This window comes from Dunckerocampus dactyliophorus, chromosome 17 (genome assembly GCF_027744805.1).
Source record: "Dunckerocampus dactyliophorus isolate RoL2022-P2 chromosome 17, RoL_Ddac_1.1, whole genome shotgun sequence".
In the NCBI taxonomy this organism is placed as follows: Eukaryota; Metazoa; Chordata; class Actinopteri; order Syngnathiformes; family Syngnathidae; genus Dunckerocampus; species Dunckerocampus dactyliophorus.
In genome coordinates, this window is record NC_072835.1 from 14,607,051 (window position 1) to 14,634,105 (window position 27,055).

General features: G+C 42.7%; 2 protein-coding genes and 1 long non-coding RNA gene across 3 annotated transcripts in view; 1 reads left to right on the top strand and 2 right to left on the bottom strand.

Annotated features, from left to right (window-relative positions):
• LOC129169827 (uncharacterized) overlaps positions 1-840 on the bottom strand; it is a 97,988-nt gene extending 97,148 nt beyond the window's left edge. The window contains exon 1 of the long non-coding RNA XR_008566477.1: positions 308-840. This is a non-coding gene — a long non-coding RNA (uncharacterized LOC129169827). The remainder of the gene's footprint in view (positions 1-307) is intronic.
• On the top strand, positions 1-18,522 carry rfx3 (regulatory factor X, 3 (influences HLA class II expression)). Its single transcript, XM_054756656.1, has 17 exons — positions 1-258; positions 7,322-7,434; positions 7,515-7,603; positions 8,766-9,024; positions 9,771-9,845; positions 10,014-10,195; positions 10,264-10,383; positions 10,455-10,579; positions 10,664-10,779; positions 11,864-11,979; positions 12,054-12,208; positions 12,291-12,388; positions 12,633-12,782; positions 12,866-13,074; positions 13,156-13,309; positions 13,394-13,436; positions 14,318-18,522. The coding sequence occupies exons 2-17, from the start codon at positions 7,327-7,329 to the stop codon at positions 14,596-14,598; spliced, it is 2,280 nt and encodes a 759-aa protein (XP_054612631.1). The 5' UTR covers positions 1-258; positions 7,322-7,326; the 3' UTR covers positions 14,599-18,522.
• On the bottom strand, positions 11,832-26,499 carry smad4a (SMAD family member 4a). Its single transcript, XM_054756658.1, has 11 exons — positions 26,323-26,499; positions 25,148-25,486; positions 23,406-23,580; positions 23,304-23,333; positions 23,024-23,227; positions 22,831-22,938; positions 22,627-22,677; positions 21,479-21,662; positions 21,221-21,389; positions 20,991-21,129; positions 11,832-19,823 (listed from the first exon to the last, which is right to left on the bottom strand). Exons 2-11 carry the CDS (start codon positions 25,385-25,387, stop codon positions 19,612-19,614), a joined length of 1,512 nt encoding a protein of 503 aa, XP_054612633.1. The 5' UTR covers positions 25,388-25,486; positions 26,323-26,499; the 3' UTR covers positions 11,832-19,611.
• Between the last annotated feature and the right edge of the window lie 556 nt (positions 26,500-27,055).

Consider the following 27,055-nt stretch of genomic DNA (forward strand, 5'->3'; position numbering starts at 1 on the left):
TGTAAGATGATTTGGAGAATAAAATGAAGAAAATAGGCGTGTTCTGTGGGTGTTTTCATTTCCGCGAAGTGTAGACCAATCTCCTCCCAGTTGTCGGTGAGTTTTCTAGCAACTGTTGCCCGGTGAGGCAGCAGCGCCATAGTCACCGTAGTCCTGGAGACTGTAACCCACCAACAACAACCTCTCGCTTCATCATTTACCACCACCACCACCTCCTCCACCACCATCCTCATACTCATCCGCCAGTCCACAGCTCAGGTTTGGAAACATCTTTTTTTTTACTCCACTTATTGAGTGTTTTTCTTACCTGAACGTGGTGCTTGTGAGTGTTTTTGTCCGGCGTGTGAAGGCGGAGGCTCGGGTAGCAGTTTGGCTAGCGAGGGTGTTTCTTTGTAACGTGTTAGCCTCCAAGCTAACACCGCCTGGGTTGTTTTGCTTTCCCACAGCGAATGGGAGACGCGTAAGTGGACAGTGTAGTCGTATTCGACCGCCGGCTTACATCCTTGGCTCATGTGTCAGAAATGTGTTTTAATGCTATAATTTGGACAAAATGCAACTTGTGAGTCAGGTGCTAGCTCCGGGCGCTAGCCACCCCCCCTTCTTGGATGCTAGCTGGTCAGCTGGAGCAGGTGTCTCTTGCCTGCTGCTAACGCCTGGATTGCCCACCCCTGTCACAATAGCCCCCCTTTTTTGGAAGCTAATTTGTCGTTTTTTACTACGTGAATCAAATCAAATAATAAAAAGGGCTGATTTGAGCTGGGCTTACTTGTCTTTGATAATAGCTAAGCCATTACTTTCCCTTTTGTCTTGAGCAAAGATAGCAGCGCTAGCTCTCTCCACCTGCCCCTCTTTTGTGGCATCAGATACTGATAAGCTAGCTGATAACACCAGGCTAAGTTAGCAGAAAGCTAACAATACCGTGCATGTGGCTTCATTGAGTAAATCTTTAAGTTGTTTTGGAGCTGTGAATGTGTGCACAGAACAATGCCACTTTATTGGGAACACCAGCACAGTCTCATGCAGGGGTTCTTCACAGCGTGGCACAGTGACCCTCAGGGGATTCTCTTCCCCAACTCCCTGAAAAAGTCATTTTTCTGGAGCATAATTTGACTTTTACTCCCTCAACGTCATGACTGAAAAGTTACACATTTTGCCAATAAAACGCAACTCGGCATCTTTTGAAGATTTTTGTTTTGTTTTTCTCAGGCTGCTGCAACTCCCCTGAAGCACTAATCTATTAAGACCCGATGCATCATTCTAACAATTAATGCTCACTTAATTGTGCAATTGTAAATAAAAAAAAATTGTAAATAAAATATCAGAATCCGCTATGTATGATAACCACAATATTAAACGTATCTGAAAATGTCCCATTGGAAACATGCTATTTTTGATTAAACCTTTATCTTAATAAACTAATAGAATCCTTGGTTAAGATTTCAATTTGGACTACTGACTTTCAATGTTTGCATTTTTACATCTGTCCACCAGATGGTGCTACTCTTTCCCCATTCAAAGCATGAAGCAAACTTTTTTTTTTTTTTTTACTTTTCCTGCAAGGTTGGTGTTTCATATAAAACAGAAGTTACTATAGTTAAAAAAAAGATAATTATGTAAACATACTGGCCTTGAAAGTTCTTGATATCCCCAAAATACAATCAATAGGCGTACTCAATATGTAGATATCAGTAGTTTTAATTTACTTGTTAAATATTAATATATATATATACAATTTTTGCAGTTTTTGGGAAGCTGACATTTTTTGTCCTGAACCCACCAGTGAGAGTTTTTGTTGTAGAAAAAAATAACAGGACCTAATAATAGGAAAATACTTTTTGAAATGTGTTTATGGAGGGGGAGAACTGAACTGGAGTTCCGTAGGGGTTTAAAAAAAACTAAATATGAGTGTCTGATATGTCATTTTAAATAACTGAATCATGAGAAGAAGTGAAAAATATTTTCACAGGGAAGCTGATATTTGTTATCATGAGAGTCTTATGTTTGAGTGAATTTGAAGGCTCGCTGAAAGGTTTAGAACTATTTGGTCTTAAAGATTCCCTAATCTTGTGTCTGTTTGACTTAATGTTGCATCATAATGACTTTGTGGGTGGATTGTACAGCTACTACCTCCAATTTCCCATCAGGGGAAAATAGAGCAGACGTGGGGAGTACAGGTGCACCTCCTCAGGTAGCAGCGGGACCACCTTGGTGTATTTAAAAGGCATATGCTGAAGGTCTGCAATGGGAGTGCAAGTTGACCGCATTAAATCAGAGCAATTAGGTTAAAGTACCAGGATCCTGAATAATGCAAACATATTGATTTGTTGGCATTTACGGGCCCAAAATGGGTCATGTATTGGACCCTCCCCCATTTTCTCCCTCAGCAGAATGTTGGGGAACTGCTAGTTATCAGATCACGTTACCTCTTACCTGTCATCTGCCGGGGCAGGAATAGCAGCGGCGTGCCACCTGCCACCCGGATCCTGTTGCATTTCTAATCACTAAAAGAGGGACTGATTAATTCAATTATTCAGCCATGCATTTTCATGGCTCAGCAGAATGCAGCATGTGTTTGTTTGCTTTCTGCGTTTCCCCCTCCAAAACAGACATTTTAGATCGTTGCTGAAAGTGGAGAGACTGCATCCTGGCCCGAAGCCACATCTGCCAATTAAGCCGAACAGGATCTCATGACCGCATGAGTCAGGACTTTATTTTTTGTTGTTGTTAATTTTGTGTTCCAGTGGCAATGTCAGCTCAATCTGTGAGGTTGTTCTGCCTAGTCTCTTGACCTTGCTTGTAGTTGACCTATTACTAAGGCCATACTGCTAAAAGACCAAAGTCATAATATTAAACATCACATGAACACAGTCATATATCACTACATATCATAATATTATGAGAAAAAAGACAGCAAGAATAAAATCGCATTATTACGAGAGAAATGTCTTGACGAGAATTCAGTCGTAATGTTAGGAGAAAAAAGCGCTACTACGAGAGAGAGAAAGAGTCACAGCAAGAATGAGGTCTTTTTTTGGAGAAAAGTTTAGAGAATACTGTTGCGATATTACAGGAAAGAAATGGTAATGTTAGGACAACGACGGCTTGGTGGTCTAGTGGTTATCATGTTTGCTGCACAGTAAGGAGATAAAGGGTTCAAATCGCTTTGGCATCTCTGTTTGGCGTTTGCATGTTCTCCCGGTGTTTCCGTGGGTTTTCTTCGGGTACTGCGGCTCCCTCCCACATCCGAAAAACATGCATGTGCATAATTGGATACTCTAAATTGTCTAAAGGTGTGAGCGGGTGTTTGTCTGTGCCCTGTGCTGGGAGTCAGCTTACTCAGCTTGCCTGTGACCCTAATGAGGACAAGCGTTATAGAAAATGGATGGATAGATATATTTTTAAAAGAATATATAAATACATTTTTGAAAAGTAAAATAAATACATATTTAAATAAAAAATAAATGGATGATCATCCAAGATCAACAAAGTCGGTATAAAAATGTGAGAATAAAGTAATAAAAAAAAAAAGTCTTGATGTTGCAAGAAAAAAAAACAAGAAGGTTCACAATACATTACAGAAACATACTAGCAAGTTTTTTTTTTTCCGAGATGAGTCACTATTATGAGAAAAAGTTGCAATATTACAAGAAAAAAAATTGTAATGTTTGGAGTATAAAGGTGCAAGAAAAAATTAGAATGTTAAGAGAATTACAAGAAAAGATGATTTTTTTTTCAAGAAAAAAGTTGTAATGTTACAAAAATAAACTCGTGTCGTATTTCATTCTTTGTCAAACTTAATAATTAAGTCTAAACTTGGTGAAAATGTCAACAGTCCTCATATGTTATTTTCGTCAAATACACACACAGTTTTTTTTTGTCCATAAAGTCATGACAATTTATTACAAAATCAAATGAATACACAAATATTTGGAAATTATTACAAAATAAGAGGAAAGTAATTTAAGGTGGGGTTTTGCCTCATTTAAGACACCCCCATACGGGCATCATTGGTTACATGAAGCATATCAAGGTGGGGTTCCATTTTTTTTTTTTTGCCATATTCCATATTAATATTATTGTGTTTTTTTTGTTTTTTTTCTTTAAATAAGGGGAACCTTGCACTTGTCATTGTTGTTTGTCATGTGGAAGGAATGGAGGTGGTGTGGGGTGCAAGGCAAAAAAAACAAAAAACAACAAAACAAAAACGTGGCCCTCCTCTGTTGCTTTTGTTCCTGTGTGTCTTTGTCGGGCTCGCACTTGCTCGGCGGAGCACAGCGTTTAAGTGGGCCACAAGGGAGTGTGTGCCTGAATGGTGAGGCAGAAGGTGTGTTTAGTGTTTGTGGAGGGGGTTGGGGTGAGGCAACCCGGGAATGTGTTGTGATTCGGGGGTTTCTGTGAAGGAGTTTTTTTTTTTCATTACGATTGATGTGTCACAGAAGGTAATAAATATGTAAACAAGCGCTATGATGTTTAGCATCATGTCTGACAGTAATAGTAAGCACCAATCACCCTCCCCGAGGTGTTGGGAATAGCTTGCTATTGATGAATCTCTGCATGGCACCGGAAAATGAGTCCTTTTTTTCCCCTCTCTCTCGCTTTTCTACACTTCGGTAGTGAAAATTATTGACTCTGCTTTGTATTTTAAGTTGGAGGTCAACCACCCTAACTGCTAATGCAAGTGAAAGCCCATAGAAAAGGGCCAGTGTGATCTTGGATATAAAAAAAAGCGAGGGGGCAGAGAAGCCGGCTGTCCCCGGAGAGAGTCGAAGCTGTAAGGAAACCCAACTTAATTAACCAAGAGAGGTTTGTTCATGGAAACTGTGATGGGGAGGAGGTGGCCTTCCCCCTGGAGGCAATGGCTATTTAGCAGCCTTATTCCTCTATTATTAGGGCATGTGGATCATGAATAACTCTTCTTGACAAATGTCAGGCATATGCTGCGTTCTACTCTGTACTATTGGACAAAGTGGCATCTTCTTACCCAAGCATCTGTTGAGAAAAGGTGTAATTCGAGATTCTTGGTACTTTTTCCCCTAAATTAAGGAGTGTGGAGCTTGACAAAGCAATGAGAAGCAGCATCTATTTGGAGTTTGTTACATATTAACTTGCTTTATGGCCGCTAACATGGAGACAAGACCATGTGCCACTGATGCATGAGCGTCTCAGAACATTGAGTACCACCCGGCAAGAGAACAGGTGCTTCGTAGCTATCGATTCGCCCGAGACGGATGAGCCGGTTATTATGAGGCCCTGGCCTCTCATTGTGTGCTACCATTTGAAAAGGGCTTTAGTAAAAAATAAATAAAGTTTTTCAAAAGTCAACCTCTCTTCTATGAAAGGGGGCCACATTAAATATATGAAAACATACTGCTACCACATGAATAAAGGCATCATTTTATGAGCAAAAAGTGGGAAGTAAAACTGCACCATTACAAGAAAAAAAAGTTGTTAGTTGAGTCTTAAAGGATCCCTGACATGATTCATCAACATTGTTAAAATATGTAATATATTGTTTGTAATTATGTTCTACATTGTTCGTTTGTTTTATGAAAGAAACTGCAAATTTGCAGAAATTACATGTATAGTTTATGGCGCCAGCCATGACAAACTAACTCTCGCGGTTCAGCCGGAAGGGAATTAATAATTTTACTTGATTAACATATGGTAGTTGGTGGTCTCACACATTTACTTCTGCGTTGGAATTTTGACTTTTATTGTAGTTTTATTGGCACCCGGGTGGTGTAATGGTACACGATGCTGCCTTCTGTGCAGATTGTGTGCGACGATTCCCAGCCAGGGCCGCAGGACCCGGTCATTGGAGATGCCCAGCGCCCGTCCCAAGCCCAGATAAATCCCAGGGTTTAGGGCCCTACGAAATCTGTTTTATTTCTTCGTAAATTCCGTTTGGTTTTTTTTGGTTTTTTTGGATGTTTTTTCCAAATTTCCTTTTTTACATTTTACACTTATTTTTACCAGCATATAGTGTGTGCTTTATGGGTTAGTGAATAAAATGTCCGTTAATTAAATGCAAAAATCCTTACATTTATTGATGCAATACATCAATGCACAATTTTGCCCAGTAATTCAGAAATGGATGTAGCCTGGCTAACTTTTCTAACCGGATGTCAGCATCTGCACACATTGCTACAAAATCTTCAACAATTTGTAATGCCCATGCTTGTGATTAAGGAAGATGCAGTCACTGACGCAATTCCAACTGCACATGTAAGATATTATTTTATGACACGCTTATTTTGTTCCAGGGGTGTCAAACTCGTGCCATGGAGGGCCGAGACACTGCAGGTTTTTTCTCCAACCAGTTTCTCCAGCAGGTGATTTGATTGATGAGCTCCTTCCCTCAAATTAGAGGAGGTGGTGATCATTAAAATCACCTGCTTTAGTGACCGGCTGGAAAGAAAACCTGCAGTGTCTCGGCACGAGTTTGACACTCCTGGAACAGTTGGATGACATGGGGAAAACACCGCTCTTATTTAAGTGTGTTCTGTGTGTGTTGAGTGTCTGTAAAACAAGCTGGGTGCAAGAATAAACGTGCAAAAGGAGGCGGTTTAGTGTTTGGAATGAGATTCCGTCACGATTGCGCGGTCCGCTAAGTAAATACTTCCGCACACAAACATTCCTTCTCCTCACGATGACAGCATTTCATTATGTCAATTTCAGCGAGATTCCGCATTTAACAGTTGATTCCATTTTTATTGGAAAATTCAGTGATTTCGTCTGCGATTCTGGAAATCACAGGACCCTAAGGGTTGCGTCAGGAAGGGCATCCGGTATAAAAACTAAGCCAAAACAAACATGCAACTGACTTGCTGTGGCGACCCCTGATGGGGAAAAAGCCAGAAGACAAAGAACGTTTTTGTTTGATTGTTTTAGCATTAAACCTTTTTGCTTGTAATATTCCGACTTTACTCTTGTAACATTGCAGTGTTGTTTTCATGACGTTAATCTCTGTAGTCAACAGAATTGTACTAATGATAGACAATTAAATCACTGACTACTGTGGAACTGGTTTTGCCAGTCTGACAGGTGGCATTAGGCTGTGTCCATACATGGCTATTTCTAAAAGTGTTTTTTCTCCACTATGTCCTCAAAAAAAGTGTGAGTATAAACATGCAGAATTGAAAGAGATGGTGAAAGAGAAGGTGCCATAAACCCTAACTGTGCTGTCAATGAAACCTGAAGCATTTCCGGGTACAATGAGTCAAGGAAAATGGGAATAACACATACGGACTGATAGGGAAATGAGGCCACAATATTACGCACAAAAGAAATCTAAATTGTAGAATGATGTCTGTCTTATTAGGCGCCATGCAGACCCCTGAAGCAGGCGCTGACTCCACCTCCACCGTCCCTATCCAGACCACCGTGCCTGTCCAGCCTGCGGGCTCCACCCAGCAGCTGCCTGTCCAGCAACAGGTAACATCACCCCAAGTGTGAATGCTGCGTCACTTTTTGTATCTGGATATTTCATGTGTTTCTTGGCCATTGCATTCCAGACACAGACTGTTCAACAGGTCCAGCATGTTTACCCAGCGCAAGTGCAGTATGTGGAGGAAAACAGCGGCGTCTACACAAATGGCAACATGTGAGTCACGTGTGCACGTTACCAGGGATTACAGCCTGTTGGCTCGCCTCTTGAGTCTTCTCACGCATGTCATTCATGTCACAAGCACATGACGCCGGTCAGAGCGCAGTTTGTACGCAGTCACCTGAACATGACCAGAAGTAGGACTCTGGTTTTAACTGGTTAAGGCAGCAGCAGCATCTCTCCCCCTGAGGGTCGGAGCAGCGCGGTGCCACTAACGAGCCAAGACATGGCTGCATGCTCCGACATCAACATGCGTGTTTGACTCCAGCTACTGGTGGCTTCAATGTAATATCTTAGGACAGGGGTGTCCAAACGTTTTCCACCAAGGGCCGCATATATTAAAATAAAAGGATGTGTGGGCCACTTTGATATTCTTCACATTTGTGTTTATAAAACACGCTAAAGCCAATCCAGCGTTGGCAGAATGATATGCTAAGCACTCAAATATCATTGACTACAAACAAAAATAAAGGCCAGTACATTTTTCTCCGTTATTTTAACTTCAGGGTCACATATGAGCTTTTCTTTGACAATTATAATGAATTATTTTGATAATTGGTTAGTAATCATTTTTTACTGTTTTAAAATTAAGAAATTGTCATCTATCTAAAATTTGTATACATTCATAAGAGTCCTCATTATACAAACACTAAGTAGGCTAATATACAGTATATTGTAAAGTAAAGAATTTCTGACTAATGTGAGGACAGACTGCTGTTTTTTAGTGTTCTTTAATTTGCAATTTTACTTTTACTTTTTTATTTTTGAATATATATATATATAACAAAATATATAACAAATATATTGTTGTTGTTGTTTGTTTTGTTTTTTTAACATAGCAAACCCAATTTTTCTTGGAACCTTTTTCTTCTTTTCAGTGTGGCCCTAATCTTCTTTATGTTCTAATGCAGGCCGTGTCTGGTTTCTGTTTTTGTTGGGTTTTTTACATGTCATGGGCCAATACAAAAACAAGCTGCAGGCCACAAATGGCCCCCAGGTCAGACTTTTGACACCACTGTCTTATGATAATACCAAAACAAAATTCACAACCTGACAAACAACCTCCATGGCAGATGTGATAAATGTCAAGAAAATCCAAATAGCAATAAAAAGCTTGAAATCCCCTTATAAATTGTGTCCGCTGCTCTCTCCCAAACAGAAGAACCTACTCATACTCCGAGCCACAGCTGTACAGCCAGAACAGTGGAGGAAGCTACTTTGACACGCAAGGGAGCTCGTCCCAAGTGTCTACAGTTGTCACCTCCCATGGCATGGCCAGTAACGGCGGAGGGGGCAGCGGAGGCATGAGCATGGGCCTGGCTGGGGGTCAGGTAATCAGTGGCGGCTCCGGGGCCTACCTCATGGACAACGCCGGAGCCCACCCTGCCACCCAGACCGCACGGACATCCCCGGCTACTGTAAGTGGCACCACAACAGGGCTCATATCTTGCTCACCTGCCTGACAGATGTATAGTGTATTATGTGGGTCACATCTGATGAGCTTTTCTTACAGACACATCCGTCACTGAACTGCATCAGCACACTCGACACACTAAATTAGCACTGACACACAATCTACACTCACTGGCCACTTTAACGACCTCGAAAGCGGTGGGCCACCACACCTCAAATAAATGCCTCCTTTTTCCCCCGTGTCATTCGACCACAACACATACATAAAGAGTGTCAATTATAACTTCCTAATGCTGAAGGGGGGGTGGGGGGTGGGGGGGAACTTACTTTTTTGTATTCATTGTGGTTGCTTATATGAAATTGTATGCCAAATTTAATGTGAGTGACAAAGTATTACTTTTTTCCCCAATTTCCGTGCTTACTAAAAGTGATTAGATAACAATTATGCAATTTGTACTCGAGTCTTGTTCTGTTTTGTGCACCGCGTGATTGTAATAGTTGGATCTGTACCAGGGGAATCTGGAAGGGTTAGTCCTCTGCAAGAGTTCTAGTATAAACTGCCAAATATGATGCCTTAACCAAGTGAATATTTAATTTCTGCTCTGCTCGGGTTTACTGGCGCTTGCTCTCTAGAGGGGCTCTTTCTTAGATCTTATTTTTCAATCTATTATCATTTGTTTGAATCTTTCTGGCTTTTGTTTTTATTTTTCTCCTCTTACATTTTGTTGTCCTCTGCTTGGTGCGTTGTCAGATTGAAATGGCGATTGAGACGCTCCAAAAATCTGAAGGTTTATCCAGTCAGAGAAGCTCGCTGCTCAACAGCCATGTAAGTTGCAACGCTTTGCCTCCCTCTCCTTTCTCAAGTCTTTTTTTCAGTTTTGGTGGTGCCGCTTGCCTCTTTTGCCTAGCTGGCTTTTTTGGGAGGGGATTTTGGATTATAGACAGGTGCTCCTAGGTCTTTTGCGTGTTGGTAAAACAGTTTTCTTCCCTGCAGCTGCAGTGGCTGCTGGACAACTACGAAACAGCAGAGGGCGTGAGTTTACCGCGATCTACCCTCTACAATCACTACCTGCGCCACTGCCAGGAGCAAAAACTGGACCCAGTGAATGCAGCCTCCTTTGGGAAACTCATCCGCTCCATCTTCATGGGACTTCGTACAAGGCGCCTCGGGACAAGGTAGGTTCTTGTTGTCTGGACGCCTCATCTGTCTTTTTGTCATGTGACGTCTGAGTTCTATCTTGCAGGGGGAACTCCAAATATCATTACTATGGTATACGTGTCAAGCCTGATTCGCCGCTCAACAGACTCCAGGAGGACATGCAGTATATGGCCCTCAGACAGCAGCCTGTTCAGCAGAAACAGAGGTAGACTCTCATGCATACACACATGCAATAACTGCTTTGAAGCCATTAAACAAAGAGGCGCACCATTTCAGATTCAAGCCGGTGCAGAAGTTTGACACCAGCTCGGCAGACAGCTACTCAGGTGGGGGTCACAACCAGCCGGGTGCAGCCGAGCAGACTGTTATCGCACAGAGTCAACACCACCAGCAGTTCTTAGGTCAGTTGTAGCCGCATGAAAATGATCCAGATTGTCCTCTTAATGACGACCTAGCAACCGATTTAACTGTCGCCATGGCAACAGATGCATCACGGGCTCTCCCTGATTTTGCGGAGCTGGACCTTGGGCAGAGCAATCCGGAGAACATCAGTGCAGAGGACGTGAAGGCTCTCCAGTCGCTTTACAGGGAGCACTGTGAGGTTAGATCATGATGTCTCTCACTTTGCACACATTTGCACTAAAAGTACATTAATAAGGGAGATAATGGGTTCCCATCATGTCAAGATGATACTGTAGGTAAATATTCTCAGTCATTTCACATTAAGCCAAACAATAAAATGGAACGTGTGCGTACAACTAGTTTCCTCAGGGAGACAATAACCTGTGGCACAGCTGTGTCAAAATCATAACAGTTTTGTTACATTGTACTGTTGGAGAATTATAAACACGTATGAGTGAGGCGGTACTCATGGTATGACAAAAAGGCTCTGGGGGTACACAAGACAAAAAAGGTTGGGAAACACGCATGTCAGGGACTACACTGCTTGCCATTCATCTGCTTCCTTTAGGTCCACATCCGTAAGACCATAATTGACTTTCCCCGACATGGCGTACATATGCATTAAGCTCGTTGTATCTGTTGTTTCGTTGAGAAAAGGTTGGAAATGATGAACGACAATTTGACAAATTAAAAGACAGTATAACACGCAATCAAACTTCATCTAGATTCACACTTCAGGAAAGGTCATGTGTGTTTACAGTGAGATCTTTTTTTAAATGCCAAGTGCTGGCATTTTGGATTTTCTCAACATCATAAAGTTTACATTCACATTCACAGCTGTGATTTTGCATCAGAAAACCTCTGCTCTTATGTCCTCATAATACCCCACCAAATCATCATCTTAAAAGGGGACTGTATGCAACTCGAAAAATATATACCACCACCACCCCCACCGGCTAGCATACAGTATGTTACCATTAGTGGTTTATATCGTATTGAACATATTGTATAAACAAAAAATTCTATATTTTTCAAAATTATGAATTAAACTACATAAAAATTGTCGTAAATTTCCATTCAGCCCGAATAAAATAACTAGCTCACAGCTGTTGGTATTCACAGTGGCGTCAGCGTACTCAAAGCAGAAAGACGCGGGATATAATGCAAGCATTACATTCTAATGTTGGGCCCTCGAGCAGGCTGGAGGAGTCCGCTGCTTACAGTGACTTGAACTGCTAAAACACTACTCACTGTTTTTGTCTGTTCACTTGGTTTTGCGTCAGGCCATCCTGGATGTGGTCATCAACCTCCAGTTTAGTCTCATCGAGAAACTATGGCAAACATTCTGGCGTTACACTCCGCCCGACTCTGTACAGGGCGCCACTGTAACAGAAAACAGGTATGAAGAAGTGGCCGGTGTAATGCGAGCTTTGTGGTGGGGTTATGAAGTTTGTGTTTGAACTCATTGTGCAGCAGTATAAGTGAAATCGAAGCCCGGCTCCCGCAGTCGCAGCTGCTGGCGCTATGCCGAAACGAGGCGGTGCTCAAGTGGATGAGCACCTGCGACCATCTGATGTACCAGGCCCTTGTGGAGATCCTCATCCCTGATGTCCTGAGACCCATTCCCAGTGAGTCACTGAACCCAACACTCCTTACCCTCTTTCTCGTCAACGTCATCATGAATTATTACATCCATCTTTCGCTTACCAGGTGCCTTGACTCAAGCCATTCGCAATTTTGCCAAAAGCCTGGAAAGTTGGCTTAATAATGCCATGAACGTGATCCCACAGAGGATGATCCAGATCAAGGTGCCCAAGAAGTCCTGTTATTTCTTGTAAAATTTAGTGAGAAATGAAGCAGGAAAATTACTAGGATGGTAATGTTCCACCCCAGTCCTGTAGGTGTCAGTAATGTGTACCATCCAAATATCAGTGTGTTCACAATGATTAAAAACATTTGTCTACTCACTATCCCGATTGGTTTAGCACTTTTTGTAATGCATAAGAAACATTTCAGTACAACTAGTCTGACCTGGGCCTCTCCTTTGCTTAGGTTGCAGCTGTTAGTGCCTTTGCGCAAACACTACGCAGATACACGTCTCTGAACCATCTCGCTCAGGCGGCCCGTGCCGTGTTGCAGAACACGTCACAGATCAACCAGATGCTGAGCGATCTAAATCGCGTCGACTTTGCCAACGTACAGGTTTGTGTCACGGCAATGCAAATTAGCGTTTCTTCTCTCTTCCGAACCGCGGGAACTCATTGCTAATTTTCTATGCCAAACAGGAGCAGGCGTCGTGGGTGTGCCAGTGCGAGGAGGGCATGGTTCAGCACTTGGAGCAGGACTTCAAGGCCACACTACAGCAGCAAAGCTCTCTGGAGCAGTGGGCGGCCTGGCTGGATAATGTGGTCACTCAAGTGCTAAAGCCCTACGAGCAGCGGCCCAGCTTCCCTAAGGCAGCCCGGCAGTTCCTACTGAAGTGGTCCTTTTACAGGTGGGCAGCATGAAAACCACATCAATGCACTGTACGGCTAAAGAATAGGTGCTCACTCTTGGTTTGTCCTGTTCTGGTCAGCTCTATGGTGATCCGGGACCTGACCCTGCGCAGTGCTGCCAGCTTCGGTTCTTTTCACCTGATCCGCCTGCTCTACGATGAGTACATGTTCTATCTGGTGGAGCACCGCGTGGCCCAAGCTACTGGAGAGACGCCCATTGGTGTCATGGGCGAGGTATGGCAGCTACACTCCTAAGTATTTGGATTTAGGATGATTCCATTGGAGAACCCTGAAAACGGTTTTGCTTTCCACTTCCAGTTTGACAGCCTCAACAACCTGTCGCTCTCAAACATCGATAAAGGTACGTGCTTCCTGCTTCCTTGTGGAAAGCTCTTTAGTCCAATCTAGCTAGAGTCACAAGGAATGGGAGCAGGAGTAAAAGAAGAAACAGGAGCGGGAGTTGGGTGGGCGATACAGAGAAGTGGGAGGAGGAGTGAGGGCCAAAGGGAAGAAGTGAGAGGGAAGAGCAACAGAGGAGTAGAAGCAGCAGGAGTTAGATGGGAAAAGGAAAATGAATACCACAAGAGCAGTAGGGGCAAAAGCAGGAGAAGGCATAAGGGGGGAACAGGAGTGGTAACAGGAGCAGGAATGGAGATAGGAGCTGTTGGACCCATTTTACGGTCATGGAAAATGAGGGGGGAAAAGGTCAAGTGTCCTGGAAATGGTGAAGTTATCCTGGAAAATGATTTACCCTCCCCCTGCCTTTGAATGCAAACAGGTTGAACGTTGAGCACATTCATGTCTGTTGTCACCTTACCTTTTGGGCAACATGAAGGCACAGCGCACCATGTGACACCACCAGCCAATCAAAATTGCATTTGCATTTTGCCCTGCTCGAGCAGTTCTGCAACCCAGTGCTTTCAATTGACTGTTGTTAGATTTAGCAACTTTTCAGACCCTCATAAGGACTGAGCCCTTCGAAACAAAACTAATAATTAAGTTGCAGGTGTTGTTTGTATTGATCCATACAACTTGTTTTTGTAGCGGCTAAAAATGTCCTGGAAAATAAATTCAAGGAAGTGGGAAGCCTGTGGTTGGTTTGCTATGATGTAGGACATTTCATTCCACCCAAGACTTCAAATGGCACTGTCCAGCTAACATTTTAGGTCATCCTCCAGAACGAGGACATGGGCACGCTACCGAGCACTGTTCTATTTTTAAAGTGTTTTTGCCCGCCCGCAGATGAAACGAGCGGAATGGATAGCGATTTGGACGACGAGCCGGAAGAGTCCGGGGAACCTCTGGCCAAACGTGAGAAGTCTGAACACGAGGTGATCCAGGTCATTCAGGTGGGCGGTCTCGAGGACGGATCCCACCCCGTGGTGGGCGTGGTCCAGCCGGGCGTCCTCCACTCGCTGCCGCAGCCCCCACAAGACCACAGCGAGCACATCCTAACACCCTCGGCCGGTACCCCGACCATCCGCCACTGCAGCGCCACAGGCAACACCTACACCTCGGTTTGATGGTGTGAGAGGACGTGTCTGACCTTGTCTCGCTTCCCCACATATCTGTCAGCCTCCATGTTTACATCTCTTTTGTCTCTGTCTGCACTCGGGTCGACACAGTCCAGCCCGGTCCATGCGGATGAGTGCTTGGGATATTGATACTGTGGCCAGGATGCTGCCTCTTGTCATAAGTCTTTGTTTTTAGCAGCAACTGATGGAGGAAGAAGACACTGTATGAAATGCCTCTGCTTGTCTATAAACACAGGGTTAAGCTCTCATGAAAATCCTTCAAACTACTGATGTCTCTGAGCTCAAATAGCCCATTGTACATAGCTGTACTGTACTTTTTGATTAGTATAACCCAAAAACTCATGGTGCTATCATTGTGTTGAATTGGTTGCTGAACAAGAACTATTTTGGACGATTGTATGTAGCTGTTATGTACGGCTTTTGACCAACCATGATGGGGTGGTAGCCTTTGTATCACAAGCTGCGTAACGCTTTTAGCCTCCAGTAAAACGGACCCCTTAAAGAATATGTGCGCTGCTACTCTTGTCGATAGGAGGAAGATATCAGCTGTACGAACCCACATCCTCGCCAGTAGACTATTATGCACTCAATACATAACTTTTGCCTTTGTCCACGTAATCACGAAGAAATCAGCGTGTTGGACATGTTCCCGTTTTTTGCAGTTTTCTGTCTCAATCAAATTTATTACATTTGCAAAGGACCAAAAAAAACAACCACCCAACGAGAGGCGGCTGAGAATGAGCCAATAGCTGTTGTGCCATGTCTCAGAGCAGAAGGAATGTCAGGGATTTAATGTACCTCCGCTTTATCACAGTGCCTTATTCTTAAATACTGCTGTTCTCAGTGTCCTGCGAGTCACTGTCACCCCATCTTTTCTTTTCGTTTGGTTACTTGATTTGTTTTGGTTTTTGCAGCATCCCAAATACAGAATAGGTTCTCTGGTTCGTTGGATTTGGGCTGGCTCATCAGTGTTTCGACCAAGGGATGCAGTCACAGACGCACCTCTTGCTTTCGTCGGGATCAGCGCCGCTAAGCTTCTTACATCTTTGACTCATGATGGTTTGCCTCATCCCTCCTGTTCCCACTCCTTTCTGATGCACCTCCTTTTTCGATCCATACTCCTGTTCCTGCTGCTTTCTGCTCTCAATACATTTTCTCCTGGTCTCTCTTGCAGTATCATAGCTCTTTTCCCACCCTTCCTTGTGTTCCTGCTTTCTCCCTACTACCTGTGGTTTCCCTGCTTCTGACCTCACACTGCTTCTTGTTTCTATATTGGCACCAACTACTTTCACCACACTGAGCAAACTCCCACTCCTGTTCTGTCAGCCATTATCTTCAGCTCTTTCTTGCAGTACTGTATCTCTTTCCCACCAAACTCCTCTTCCTCACTCCTGCTCCCACTGCTTTGTATCTCTTTCCCCATGCCACCCCTGCTCCTGTGTCCCTTCCACTCATACGACTGACCCCACTCGTGTTCCTGCTCCTGTGCCCACTCCAGGACTGTATCTCCTCCCCCTACTCATGTTGCTATCTCACTTCTTACCCCTGCCCTCTGCACTACTGTTCCTGCTCCCGCTCTTTCTCCCTTTGGCCGTCACTCCTGTTCTCATCTCACTGCTCTGTCTCTTGCAGGAATGAATCTGCTACTTTTCTGACCCTACTCCTGCTCATACTCCTGACCCCACTCTTGTTTCTGCTCCCACACTTTCCTCCCTTCAGGGCTCACTCCTGCCCCCACTCCATGTCTTTTGCAGTACGGTATCTCCTATTCAAACTCCCACTCCTGCTCCCACTCTACCTTGTCGAGGCCTATTGTTGCGTTTTGTTTTGGATGAAGTGTGTATGTGTTGCTCTGCTCTGTCTGTTTTTAGTGTGTGTATGTGTGTGTTGTGTGTACACATCCATAAGTCACCCTACCTCAAGCCAGTGGTGCCAGCCTCCCTTGACACATACAGCACAGTCTGTCCAAGCCCTATTGCACACACATACACTGCACAACACCACAGCGAAAAACATACTTTGCTTTTTTTCTCAACACAATTTTCATTCCTGTTTATTAACACTCGTCAAACACATCGCTTCCCTAACCTCCCCCGCTTTGGTCATCTTTGTACAGTGGACCAAAAGTTAGATATTTTCTGATATTCAAAGAGATCTATAGAAATCTAAAAATATATGTATAGAATATATATATATATATATATAAAATACTTCTACAGTACATTTATTTGTTGCTTTTGATGGATGTGATTGTTGCCAAGGTAGCTGTTGTAAGTAGACTGTGAAAAAGGGAGAGGAAAAAAAAAAAAGGCACGTGGACTACTGTACCATCTATACTTGAACTGTTAAAGCCTTCTAATGTTGTGGACATTACTGAGATTAATCCTCCTAAATAGGAACGTTTTTGTTTATTTTTAAAATTGTCTGCACCATTTCTCTGCAATTATTTATTATATTTATTGTGTTTGGCTCACCACGCCCATGCCATACAGCCAGTGGTACTGTTTTAAGGAATGATAACCCTGCAAAAAGTGCAGAGCTACTGTACAGAAGGACAGGTGTAATCCTTTTTTGTTTACTTGCTATAATTTGTTGGCCTTGAAGGAGGTCAAGATATGTGTCAGACAGGACTGCACTGGATCTTTGCCTTACTCCTACAAAAAGCTGTTGAGATGAACGGAATTCTTAAGAAAAGTGATGAGGCTCTGCGTTGTTTTAATGTAAATCTCAGCTCCCTTTGTTGTATAAATAAATCCACAACACATCGATGGTAAACTTCTTTGTGCCTGATTATGGGGGAAAATATGGCTTTGCTTTCTTCAAATTATATGGATGTGCTTTCTGGTCTGTGCTGCTAGATTTTTTGGTTTTACATTTTAGTGCCAGACAGTGATTTTTATTTCTGCATCTTAAAAGCCTCACACAGGACTGATGACAATGCTGCCAACACGTTTTTCTGTTATCACAAAAAAATGTATTTTTTCTTGTTGGATTTGTCTGTACTAAGAAAATTTACAAGCAGAAAAAAACCTGTTTCTTATAGCTTCACTTGACCCACAGCAAGACTCCAGTGCCTTTTAACACCCCCCCACCTCCCAAAAAAACCCAGATAACTTTTTGGGTCTATGGCAACCTACAGACACACACGCCATCTGAGGCATTTTGTTGCAAGGACGGCAGTATGGAATTGATCCTGAGACTGGATTATTATTTATTCTAACGAGTGTGGTAGATGATCCCTAAAGTTTCTTTTTAAATTGTATAGGACTATCAATGAGAGTCATTGTAAGTAAACGTTTGCTTATTCCACATAATGATGGTGATTTTTCTTTGTTTTGTTTCTGGATGCTGTGATCTGTCTTTTTTTTTTTTTTTGGTATTTTGTAGAGGTTTTCAAGTGCCATTGGACTGTCTTAGTGAGTTGTGGCCATCTGTAGCACACTCAAATGCAGGCACAAGCATTTTGGCAGTGACGTTTGGAGGGCTTTTGTTTATTTTAGACAAAAAAAAAATGTATATATCCTGAAATTTAGGTTTATTTATTTGTCCTGACCATTTGATTTGGTTATTTTCCCCTCTTCTATCTGATATAATATATACACACAAATTCCATGTCTTTCTTTCTGTGTGCCGTTTTTCCTCATATCTTTTCAACTTGGCGAGTGTGTCGGGTGATTTGTATTGTTGTATTTTGCATAAAAACAAGGACTTTTATATTTATAAAAGACATTTATTTAGTGTGTCGTATTGCTGACTATACAAACTTTAAAAAAAAAAAAAAAAAAAGACACATGTAGTTTGTTTTTTCTGAATATTTCAGATCTCAGCTCAGGCTAGCTTCTTTTTAGTGTTTGTTTTTTTTCTTAAAAGTTGTGACTTTGTCTTTGCAGTAATAAATGTTTTCTTGTTCAATGCCTTGAGTTTCTTGCGTACAAACTCCACCTAAAACCAATCATATTAGCCAATTACATTTTTATTAAATCATATTCGTACATATTGACACTAATATTTCATTCATTATGTATTTTGGATGCAAGGTGCACCTGTAATAAAAGTTGAGCTGGAGGTTTTGTGGTGGTTCGTGCACGTAGCGAAAAGAGAAAATACTGCGCTCTTGTTTTACATATCGTGCTGAGCAGGAAAAAAGGAACACACTGAAATGACTGCATTTGGCATCAATATGGCTTGCATTTCCTCACAGTCCTCGATGGGATGTTATAATCTACTGTGGCGAGTTAGCTCATGATGCATTTTGCACATACCTGTAGCATTTGGCAAAACTACGCGTGAGATGACAGACTAAATAGAGTAAAGTGCTATGGAGATCTCATCTAAACGATAACTCGTGACCATCAGGGCAGGGTGGACTGTCATCAATTAAAAACATGTCAAGTCTGAAAAGGGCTTTTCAGCATCTCTCAAAAGTATATATATAAAAAAAACTTTCAAAACAAAAAAAAAATACATATGAGAACATGAGTAACATCCTGATAGGACACGAAAGAGGAGGAGGATAGATGAAAAACTCCCACTTACGTGAAGCCCCACATGAGAGTCTGGAGAGCCAGTGAAGGAGGAGGAGTATGAGGAAGACTGGACCAGCAGAAGACTCCAGCTGAAGCCAAGTAGTTGCCTTAAAAAGTTCAAAACAGGGGATCTGCAAATTTTAAATATTAAATAGATAACATGTCCGCATAGGCAAGGTGTAACACTATGACATTGATTAAATAGTGGATGTACTTGTTATGTTAGTGTGGACGCGTTTATTTTTGAGTGTTTTCGTCAAACTTCAGTTCCGTTTGCCCGATTGATAAAAATGCTGGTTGTCAGTGTACTGCAGCCGCACGTTCAAGTCCCACTCTGTAAGCTTAACCAGACTAGACAGTGTCTTTGCTTCTAATCCTACTGCCTGACACAGCTTGTTGTCCCTGTGGCTGTGCAGCCCTCCTCTCCCATCCTTTTTTAAAAAAATTGTTTTTGCTCAAGCTCACGTCTTGAGACTCAGTCGAGAGGCTGGGGGTCAGCGATGGGCATGGTGTGCAGAACCTCGTCCAGGAGCTGCAGGGCACGGTGTAGATGGATCTCAATCCAGCAGGGCGTCTCTTTGATGCTTTGCCTGGGGTAGTCGGGCCCCCAGCCCTTGACGAAGCTCATGCGCAGGATGCACAGCCGGCGCAGGTCGTCGACGCCGATGCCTGCGGCTGCAGACAGGCCTTCAGAGGAAGGTGAGAGGCAGCAGACATTTTAAGACAAAATTAGTTTTGACTTGATGGTCCAAACGTGAACAAGTATCCACAACCTGAGCAAAAAGGAGACAGGATGGGATTACGCAACTGCGCACCAGCTGATCTCCCTCATCTCCTTGCCCATATTTTACCTCCACCAAGAGCAGAAGGGTGAAGGCAATGTTTCAGTTGTGTAGAACTACATAAAACCTACTGACACCTTCCAGAGGTGGAAGACTCCATCAGATTATGGTGTCTGGGTACAAATGTATAGCCATGCATTTAATTTAGCCTTTTCATCCACCAAGAACCGGAAAGTAGGGTGCTAACACACATATGGACTGACAAAAAAATACAATATATTCCATATAGCCCAGTCATTTAAGTCATTTTCTTTGAACCAGTAAGTGGCAAACTTTTAATAACAATTCAACATTGGTGGAGATCTGTATATAAAGTGCCATTATAAAGTAGTTTAAATTCTTTGTCTATGTAGATCCTTTTCATAAGGTTATATAAATAATGACAAGCCAAAGAGGAACTAAAAAAAACAAAAAACAAAGTTGTATTCATCAAACAGAAGATTCACTACAAGCTTTATTGTTTTTAAGTTTCACTAATGACAAGTTAATAGTATCATCTCTTTCTGCACTTACATCTTACATATACCCGCCAACATTGAAGAAATTGTAGGAGTATTCCTTTTTGTCGCAAATGTCTGCACTTTGAATGAGTAGTCTACACACAGGAAATCATGTTCTATCAGCCGACCAATCACAGCCTTATTGGTCGCCGCAGCTAACGACACGGCAGGCCAAAACAAACTGGCAAAATGCAAAAAAAATGTGTACCTGGAGAACAGAGTACAAGCGTATTCAAGGGTCAAAATGTGTGGCGTGTACGAAAAATGCGTGCATTGTAACTATGCAAAAATGTTTTAAAACAATACATATATAGTCAAAGGTCTCTCTATTTCTATATTTTCTTTAATGTAGCTTTTTCTTAACTGATAGCGCGTAGTTGATTGAGGTACTCCGTGTCCAACTGGGTTGGAGTGCTATTTATAGCATATGCAAATGAAGTCCAAGACTTGGCAAAGCAAAAAACACTGAAGATAATTTGACAACAATTACCTGAGCTACAGGAGTTACTTACTGATGGCCGGAGCGATGCCGCCCACAGAACCAGGCCCGGGGATGTTCCCAGCCACCGCTGCTGCCTGAGCCGCCGCAGCCGCTTGAGCTGTCGCTGCCTGCTGCTGCATCTGCCTGTGGCACTGCCGCAGGTCAAACACCTGCAAAAGGCAGAGGACAAACACTCGGCCATTGATTTATAACACACATGATGGCTGTAATGAGCATGCTCTTTTGGGTTCCATGTGTCACCTTGATGTAAGCGCTGGGATAGATCTTGTGGACGGCGTCCCCAGGTGCGCGTCCCGCCTCTCTGTCCAGGTAATAGCTCTGCACAAACACTGCATGGTCACTCAAACAGCGTACCCACACGTCTCCTTCCCCTTTGCATTCCAGCTGCACGCCTTTGCCAATGTGAAGCCTATGAAGCAAAGCAAAAAAATGGGGGTAAATGATGATGCTTAATGCATGTACTTTATTTTTGTTATCTATGAGAAAGCAGGAAAGTACCTGGCCCGCTCTATGTTCTCCGTCCTGTGGACATTGCTCAGCTGGCCCAGGCAGAAGCGATCGCCCCCAGAAGGGTCCACATAGCCGTCCACGGTCACTATCGGGCACGTGGACGGCACCTTAAATGTCTCACCAACCTGGACGTCCATCTCAAAGTACGCAATGGAGCACCAATATTCCGGAGCTGTGAAAAGATAAGGTCAAATCAGCTGTTGACATGTCAAGAGTTGAGGGTGGAGCCAAATGTATGTCCTGTTTGTGCATTAGGTGGTGCTAAAGACTTGAGTCTGTATAAGCCAGGGGGGCAACAGGTGGTTGTCATGTGTTTGACCCCGGAAGGGCATACAAGTTTTTGATCGCTGTGTGTGCGAACACTGTTGCCATGTTACTTTTGGAATGATGCAGTTATCAGACAGTACATTCATCTTGCTGCAGACAAATAAATGGGCGACGCTGTATTAAAAACAACCCTTTGGATACATTTTTGCAGGCCATTAGTTTCCTAGCGCATCATAACCTGGCAGCTAGGGACCAACACTTCATTAGTATAGTACTAGGCTGGCTATTACAATACGCAAACACTGTCATTATTCATTTATTTATTCATTTACCTAAACCGCAAAGAAGACGTGGAAGCAGGCAATAATTGGACAGAGGCTTTTTATCTCCTAAATGTGAAAATTCTTTATATATAACAACTTAACTTTTAACTTAAGTAACATTTGGAATGCATGAGTGGAAAGGCAAACGTTATTCTCTTTGACCACATGGTCATTTGTGAACAAATATTAGGGCTGTCACGAGACACTCAGTTCAAGAGACGATACACGAGATTGGGTCTACAAGAATGAGACGAGACCAAACTTTAGCATTACCTTTAAAAAGTACAATGAAAAAATACCCAAACTATATTGGCAGTAGTACGGCAGCAGTGCGGCAAGTGTAACAAATACATTTTACACAGACAGCTAAAGCGCACGTAGAGGTAGATGAAGCTGCTGGTTTTTGACCCTGCGCTAATGAGAGACCCTGGCGATTATTTGTTTTTGTATACCATGGCTTACTTGTATAACATGAACCCGGCAACTACAGGAGACTTGGCAATGAATTGATTTGAGGTGTTAATTGGTGCATTTACAGTAACTCACCTGGGTGGTTGGATATCAGGGGCTGGAATGCTATTTCATTGCTAACAGGCCCTGCAGGAAGGGGAAAGGGTGGTAATGTTGATGTACAGTATATGCAGTCCTAAAGGCATTAGCTGTCAGTACAGCTATACTTTACTATACTTTACATCTTAGGTGAAACTAAATCACCAACAAAGATTAGAAATACAGAACATATATACATACAGTAATGTCCTGTATGAGGCATAGGCGTATGATGCTGTAGATGTCCATTTTGATGTGGAGGCACCGCAGGCGTGAAGCTGTTGTTTCGGCTCCAGTTGGGGTTGGAATCTGTAAAAAAACAAAAACAAATGATCAACAACAATCCAACGGGCTCCATCATCATCGACAGTGCTTGGACACTGAGGTGACTCACTCGAGGGCCCAGCACTGATGGTCGAGAGGGCAGAGGTGGAAGCTGAGTTGCTGCCCTCCGGTGGAGGGAGTAATGCGGGGCTGATGAAGGTTTCTTGCGGGCCAGGCCTGGATGGAGGATGCTGGATGGTCTGCAGGTGGCTTTCAGAGCTGGGATGAGATTGCTGGTTGTCGTAGTCATACTCGTCTTTCACCATGAGTGGACCTGGAGGGGATAACCAAAGGCAGACTTAGGACTGGCTCTATTTAACAACACTAGTTTTAAAGAATGAGGATCTTACCTGAGCTTGAGAGTGTCAGTCCTGATAGGTCTGCGAAAATATTACAAAATGTGTCAATCAAGGTGTGATTAATTTTTGGTGACGTTGTCCATGTGTACATACCAATGCCTGGTGAGACCACCCTCTCATAGTGGTATGGATTGACACAAACATTGTCACATTTGAGGTCAAAGGCATACTGGCAATATTTGACGTGTTTTAATTCATTCTTGTGTAGATCAGGCCACCGCCACAGTCGTGCATAGACCACATGGGGGAATCCTTTACGCCCAGCAACCTATAAACAAACCAAAAAAAAACACACCTTTATGCCCGGTTGTGTCAAGTCCCTAATATGCAAAAATGACTTCTTAAGGATGTTGTAACAGTAATGTGTGTCCCAACAGCCTGTTGATGAGCAAGTAGTTCGATCGGCATAACAATGTTAAAAATAATAAATAATAAATGTTGGTGCTTTTTGGAGTTTTTTTTCAGAAGGCTTTATAGGCGGAATAACTGTTTCCCATTACGTGCATTCTTAGCTCCAAAAAAAGTGCAGTTTTCCTTTAAGATAAGAGGCGCTCGAATGGTCGCTTTTGAAGTTCCACAATAACATGGCTGACCCGCCCTTAGCTAGATGAGCTCGTCCCATTTTTAGACCCACCAGTTCACAGAGGACAGCTTTGTAAAAAAATAAAAAATAAAAATGAAAACAGCCGGCTTCACTACAAATTCTAAAGTGAAGCTGTGCCAAATATTCGTAGTCAGCTATAGTCGTGGGAGCTGTTAAGTTTGATCGTTTTGTTTTTCCTTCAGTGAATACGCTAACCTAGCTGTTAAAATGTGACTGTAATTTTAGCTCTGTAGTTCACCTCGCTATGCTAGTATTGCTAACGTTTGTGTCCTCCTGTTCCACTCCTTAATGTTAACTTGTTGTATGCAGTCGTCCCTCGTGGTTCGAACATCGCTCCCTCACTCTACGCGGTTTTTCAAAAATGAATAAATGATGGCTGTTTCGTGGTCAACTATGGCCTATTATATTAGTCACAAAATATTGAAACACAAGTTATATGCAGTATTCTGATCACTGACTGTCAGTAATGTGATGACATTATCTTCCCACCGCATGGAGCCAGCGATGGCATGTCTGACGTGATAGAGTGAAAAAAAAAAATTTATCCTCCCATTCCGTGTGGAAGTGGTTAGTTTTTGGCTTGTTACTTTGTCCTTCTTCCCCACTCCGTTTGAAACCCTTTCTTAAGTTTAGAATAAGTAAATTGGAGAGGCTAAGTAGGTAGATTGCTATGCTAGCAGCGGCCGTCTCTTATGTCCTTGCAGTGATCCCGTAGCCTGCGCAATGTGGTATGAACAATGAATAATAGGCAAGTAAAGGCGACTATGGAGTGTTATTTTGTGTCTACAGGGCTCTAATAATGTTAAAAAACGTATTTAGAAAGTTATATACAGGTTTTCTATGCTCTAACTACAAAAATATTCAGTTTATTAATATTGAATCTTACTTTGTGGAAATTCACTTATCGCAGTCAGGTCCACGATAAACAAGGGATGACTGTATAGCATCATTATGTTGGACAACTGCAGAGTTACACTGCATAAGTAAAAAGTGGATCAAGTGCACAATAGCATTTTTGGAGACACACATACTGTCGGACACAGGCATGGACAAACACAGCTCATTAGCATTAAACAGAGGGGTTCCCAGTACGGCTTACTAATAGCGCTTTTAAATTGAAAACACATTTCCAACTCACTATTATGTGACCTCTGACACTCAAATATTTGGAAAAATAGCAACATTTATGACTTTTAAAAGGAAGGCTATGAAGACTTTGTTGCTCTAATACCTGTAGGCGGCCATCCAAAGTCCGCTGTATGGTCACACACTTGCTGGGATGCGCTCCGTTGGTGGTGATAGCCGTGATGAGCGAATCCAGCTCATCTTTCTTCTCCTTCAGCTTCTTGACGAGGCTCTCGATGGCTCGCTTGGCAAAGCTCTCGCTCTCCCCCCCTTGCCGGTGGCACATCAGGCTGTGAACGATGCTCAGGCAAGCGTCGTTGCTCGTGGGTGTGTTGGTGATGGACATCCTGCTCCTTTGGTTTCAGCCTTGGGGAGTTCCTCTCTCACTCGCTCTCTCTCCAGTTCAGGCGGCGTTAAGAGTCAATACAAGTGCAGCGCCAGAAACCTGAGACACAAAGAGAGGCAAGTGAATTATTCAGATGTGAGGCAGCTCAAATTAGGTGTGAAAGTTGTCAATAGAAAGCCGTTCCAATCTGTTAAATCCCTGCAAAATGACTCCAAAATGTTTCTAAAAATTAACAAAAACCAGTAACAATGCGGTAAGCCTCTACAAATTCAAAATATGAGTATTTGTTAAGTGCAGATTTTGAACTGCTCTTGTAGTTGGCCTTATTATGCAGGTGCACCTAATGAAGTGGCCGGTTTATGTACAACCGTAATACAACGACAGTATTGTGTTAAGAAGGCCTTATATGTACTACAAACATTCAACATCAAATGTTGAATGTTTGTAGTACAAATCAAAGTAAAATATTTAGTCAAATATGTTACTGTTGAAGTCAATTAGCAAGCGTATAGGTACTTAGTGAGTAGGTAACGTACGCATACATTATTAATTCATACAAATACAAATGCGTAGACGAATAAGCCTGAACATGTACTGTGGAATTATGCGTATAGGCATATTTACAAGCTTACATTTAAAATGAAATATTGGTACTGCTCCAAGCTAACGTATCGGTCCTGCTAAGTTGCATTAGCTGGGCCTACCGTGACTTCAATTAAAATGTTTACGTCTCGTTACAACATCAAAGCCGGACACAAGCTCACGTGTTCACAAACTGCTTTCACCACAAAAAGGTTGGGTGACAGGAAAAGAGGATAAACACTTCCTAATTTCAGCTCGCGCTACCGATCCGTAGAGCCAGCTCGCCCAGTGGCGGCTAATGCTAACGCTAATGCTAATGCTAAAGGACTTGAAACAACTTCCAGCTCACTAACCTTCTTTCTGTGACGGACGGTCCCTCGCCGTTTAGCCACTGCGTTAAAGGTGTTTAAATCTCCCGAGTGCCGCTCGTCGACTCCACTGGCTTAAAAATGTACACATGTGAGAGCAGTCTGCAGTTTGCCGCACCGCCAACTAGCCACGAAAATAAACAAAAAATTCCTCCCCACCCACACGAGTCACACTGCGCATGTGAGAAATGTGACATGCCTTTGACTATTAACCGTATCTGTGATGTTCTATCGTTAAATGCAAATTTAAACACTGGCATTTAACAGCTCTTCAAATGCAACCATGGTACAAATTTATCTAGAAGTGTGTTTATTTATTTAGGAACTGAAAGCTGGCAGTAAAAAAAGAAACACTTCATTGGGCACACCTGTATAATTCACAGTATAGTCATATTTTGCTCCTATCTTCCAGTTAAAAAAAGATAACCAAACTGTTCCAAACACCTTTTAGTATGATTCTATGCAGGTCCACTAACTGGAATTGTTCTTCGATTGAAATAAAACATCTTTGTGACACACTTGAGTGCTTTCAACTCGGTTGTTTCCACAGTTGTTGTTGTTATCTGCTTCCGACTGTTAACAGCCCGAGTGAAGTGATGATGTGACATGTATTTTTTTTTCCATTTATACAGTTGCCCAGGGCCTCGATAAGGTCGGCCATGGGGCTGCCAGAGTCAGAAAAAGGAAGTGGGAGGGCTCGGGAGGTCAACCTGACGAC